The following is a 4,591-nucleotide window of genomic DNA, read 5'->3' on the forward strand; positions in this document are numbered from 1 at the left end:
CGACTATTTGATCCATAACAAATAATCAGTAACTTTTATTCATTTGGAGCTTGAAACTCCAAACCTTGTTTCATGCAACTGACAAGGTAAGAAGTTTGCCTTCGGCCGAAGCCCTCACCTTTTACTCTTTCTTAAGGAATCGTTCCCGGCTCTTTGTGTTCATGCCCTTGACTACTTCACTACTTTAATTATATTTAAGCTTATTGAGATCGCGTGGTGTAAATTAGAATATAATGTATAAAATATGCCATCTTGGCATGGTATGAACTTGCGTCGTACCTAGGGTCATTTCGGTTATTTTGTTTTCCTTTATTTTCTTTTGTTTAATTTTATCTTACTATTTTTATCCTTAATCTATTCTATCTCATTTATTTTATTCTTTAATTTTGTTTAATCTAATTCTATTTAATTTAATTTCAGTTTGCCTTAATGCTTTATTCCGTTTTATTGATCTAATCTTATTTTTCTTTTCTTTTGTTTGTTCATTTATTTATTTTTGACGTATGTAAACGTTTCTAGTCAGCTGTATGCTTATTTTCCTTTTAGCTTAAGCATTAAACTCTTGTCACTTGGCCACAAACATACAAAGGAATGCTTTATAATTATATATCTATTTTACCCTGGGTAGCGTTAGTCAACTTTATTCATCTACGTGGCGGAGACTAACTCTAAGGTTTCTGAAAATTGCATGAATAGTATAAGAAAATTTGTAGGACGATATCTGGTCTCTCGTAAAATGGAGGAAATGATGCAAATAACTGAACAGGATTTTTTTCCCATTTCCTGGTTTCCCATTTTACCTGTTTCTGATCTCATGTTTACACGACAGAAAATTGCTCACTTGAATATTTCCAGTCTGACCAATATAGCATTTGTGGCAATCTTTACATGAAATATTATATACGCAACCTTCCTTATTTTCAGGGGAATTTTTTATTAAAAGACTTTTGACTGTGTTGGAGTTCCTAAAAATGACTTGGATGTTGAAATTCTTAAGAATATGCGATAAATTAATGAAGTTATCATGATAAGGAAGAACGAGAAGATTTTTAGAACTAATTGTTTCTTTAGCTTTATCATGAAAATTAGACTTTCTGGACATTTTTTGAGAATTTTCTATGAGATAATTGGGACACTTTAATTTTGAAGCTATGTCATTTATTCTTGAGAATTCATCATCCAAAAACTCTGGACTACAAATACGATAAGCTCGAAGGAACATTGACGATAACACAGATGCCTTAGTCCTGTAATGATGAGAAGAGTAAAAATGAACATATGAAAGAACATTGGTGGGTTTCTTATAGACATCAAATTTGAAAGGCCTTTCATTTTTGTATATCGATACATCAAGGAAAGGTAATTAGCTATTTTGTTCTATTTCCATAGTAAAATTGATAGAAGGGACTAGGGTGTTAAGCTGTGATATGAAATTGGACGGATCAACATTAAGAGGCCAAATACACAAAATATCATCAATGTACCTAAACCAAATAACATTTTGGGGGAGAATATTGGGTAACAAAATGTTACTTGGTTTAGGTACATTGATGATATTTTATGTATTTGGCCTGTTAATGTTGATCCGTGCTACATTAAACGTACACATGTGTACACATGCGCACACGTATAATATTTACATAAATATTATGTCTTGAAGTTAGACGGGTCCATAGTCGTAACTCCTCCCTCCTCTAGAGACACGCTACGAGAGAGCGTGTCGGCCAGAATGTTCTTAACGTCCTTCACGTGATGGAAGGAGAGGGGGTATGACTGAAGTTCTAGGCTCCACCTGGTGAGTCTCTGGTTCGAATTTGCCATTCGATGGAGATACACAAGTGGATTGTGGTCCGTGTGGAGATGTACCTCGAAGTGACCTCCGATGATGGGTTCGAAGAGCCGGATAGCTTCTATGAGGGCCAAGTATTCCTTCTCGATAGTGGAGTAATGGCGCTGTGCCGGCTTCAGCTTCAGGCTGAAGTATGCCACTGCATGTTCGGTCCCGTGTCGTTCTTGCAGTAGAGCAGCACCTATACCTACTTCACTGGCATCTGTATAGAGATGAAAGGGGAGTGTATAGTCTAGTGTTATGAGAACAGGACTATGCTTTAATAGGGATTTTAGATGCGTGAAGGCTTGATCACACGTCGGGATCCACTGAAATCGTTGATTCTTTCTCAGAAGTTTGGTCAGGGGCTCAGCTATCTCTGCAAAAAATTTACGATACCGTCGATAATATCCAAACATCCCTAATACTCTTATTACTTCTCTGCGGTTAGTGAGTCTAGGTATGTTGGTAATGGCCTTAACTTTGAGGTCAAGGGGGTGAATCATGGAGCTGTCGACTGCATGTCCCAATTAAGCCACCTGAGCTTGTCCAAACTCAGTCTCGGCCAACTTCAAGGTAAGGCGAGCTTGATCAGCTCTGTTGAGGAAAGTATGAAGTTGGGTTAAATGATCCTCTCACGAGTTACTGTAGATGATTATATCATCTAGGTAACTCCTTACTCCTGGCAAACCTGTAATAAGAGTGTTTATTAAACGTTGATAGGTTGCAGGCAAGTTTCTTAAGCTAAATGGCATTGCATTGAAATGGTATAAGCCGTCAGGGGTTATGAAGGCGGTAATTTCCTTCGCATCAGGGTGGAGGCTTATTTGGTAGAACCCATGCAGGAAGTCCAGTTTAGAGTACTTAGCTGTCCCCAAGCTATCAATGGTATCATCAATCCGAGGTAGGGGGTAAGCATCAGCCTAAGTTCTCTCATTTACTTTTCGGTAGTCAATTACTAACCTGAAAGTATTGATAGACTTGGGAATTAGAATACATGGAGAACTCCAAGGACTGTGAGACGGTTCTATAATACCTTGATTAATCAAAGAATTACCTCTGTGCGTAGGCACTCTCTCTTGGTCGGTTTATCCGATAAGGAGGCAGTTTATTAGGCTCCTTCGAGATCAAATTAATTTCATGTCTTATCAATCTGTTTGTCTTGGACTATTAGTGAATAGGGAAGGGAACTTGAGTAATAGTTCCTTCAATGAACATTACTGATAAGGTTCTAAATGGTTTACCTTAGAGTCGAGGTCCTTTAATATCTTGGAGTTTTAAAGAGGCAGTTCTGGCTGAGGGAAAATTCTCTCTATCTCTTCTACACCAACAGTAGCATAGCTGGCAATAGATACTCTGTGGTAGAAGGGTTTAAGAGCATTGATATGGACTGGCCTCTTAGTTTTCCTTTTCTCTGGAGTTTGAATGATGTAGTTTAAACTACTGTTTTTCTCTAAAATAGTATAAGGCCCTTGGTACTTGGCCATAAGGGGCTCACCTGGTACTGGGAGGTAGACTAGTACTTGATGTCCTGGAGAAAAACTACGTGGTTTAGCTTTGCGATCATACTTTACCTTCATTATTTTCTGAGAACTTTCCAGATTCTCTGTGGCAATCTCCCAGGCAGTTACCAGTTTTTCTTGAACTTGTGAGAGATATTGAAGCGACGGAACTTGGACTTCTTCTTCCATCCACTTTTCTTTTACCATCTTGAGGGGACCACGAACTTCATGTCCGAAAAGAAGACTAGCTGGGCTACATCCTAAGCTGTCTTGAACAGCGGTCCTAGCAGCAAACAAAAGGAAGGGAAGGCCTTCTTCCCAATCATTCTTCTGTTCTTGCAGAAACTTGCGGATCATACTTTTCAAGGTGCCGTGAATCTTTCCAAGGCGCCCTGGGACTGGGAATGATATGGCGAGGAGATGGTGTGATATATACCCAAATCATACAATGTTTCCTTAAAAGTTTTAGAAAGGAAATTACTTACTTGATTGCTTTGGATCACGCCAGGGAAACCTACTAATGAAAATTATTTTAATAGTGAACGGATAACAGTTTTAGCCTTAATATCTTTGAGAGGAATAGCCTCGGGACACCTGGTTGCTAAACACATAATGGTGAGAATATATTTGAACTTTTTTAGATGATGAAAGGGGTCCCACAACATCAATCAAAATCTTGGAAAAGGGCACTCCTATGGCGGGAATGGGATGTAAAGGAACTACAGGAATAGGTTTGTTATTTCTTCCTACCATCTGGCATGTGGAGCAAGCACAACAATACTCAGTGACATCTTTGACTAATGTAGGCCCATAAAAAAGAGCCCTTACTCTTTTAGGGTTTTCCTGACACCTACATGTCCTGATAAAGCGGAAGAGTGAGCCAAATCTAAGACTCTCTCTCTGTAGGAAGTGGGGACAACAATTTGGTGTATTTCTTCCCAGGTTTAATTAGCTGGGGGTAGCTGCTGGGCGGAATTTACGCATTAACACACCTTTATGAATATAATGACCCCTGTCAATGTCATTAACTTCTGCCTCGATGGTAGCCTTTTTGAAAAGCGGGACAAGATTCTCATCGATGTTCTGTTCCTTTACCAAATTTTCTCTAGGTAAGGGAAGAGGATTTGTACTGGTTAATGTCTCTGATTCTGAGGAAAACAAGCAAGATAAATTATAAGAGTCTTCCTCGTGTACCTTTCTACTCTGAGGCCGAATTACTGCACGGGCAGGATAAAGATCAAGGTCTTCAAGAGGGGGGTCT

At 38.9% G+C, this 4,591-nt stretch overlaps 1 protein-coding gene across 1 annotated transcript; it reads right to left on the reverse strand.

The window, feature by feature from the left end:
* Nucleotides 1-3,105: 3,105 nt before the first annotated feature.
* On the reverse strand, nucleotides 3,106-3,687 carry LOC143030103 (uncharacterized). Its single transcript, XM_076193304.1, has one exon. The coding sequence runs from the start codon at nucleotides 3,685-3,687 to the stop codon at nucleotides 3,106-3,108; it is 582 nt and encodes a 193-aa protein (XP_076049419.1).
* Between the last annotated feature and the right edge of the window lie 904 nt (nucleotides 3,688-4,591).

The sequence above is a fragment of the Oratosquilla oratoria genome, chromosome 11 (assembly GCF_046742065.1).
Source record: "Oratosquilla oratoria isolate Oo_2021 chromosome 11, ASM4674206v1, whole genome shotgun sequence".
NCBI classification, from domain to species: domain Eukaryota; kingdom Metazoa; phylum Arthropoda; class Malacostraca; order Stomatopoda; family Squillidae; genus Oratosquilla; species Oratosquilla oratoria.

What these genes read in the sequence shown, in the direction of transcription:
- LOC143030103 (XM_076193304.1), bottom strand. Translation starts at nt 3,687, where the DNA reads ATGATCCGCAAGTTTCTGCAAGAACAGAAGAATGATTGGGAAGAAGGC.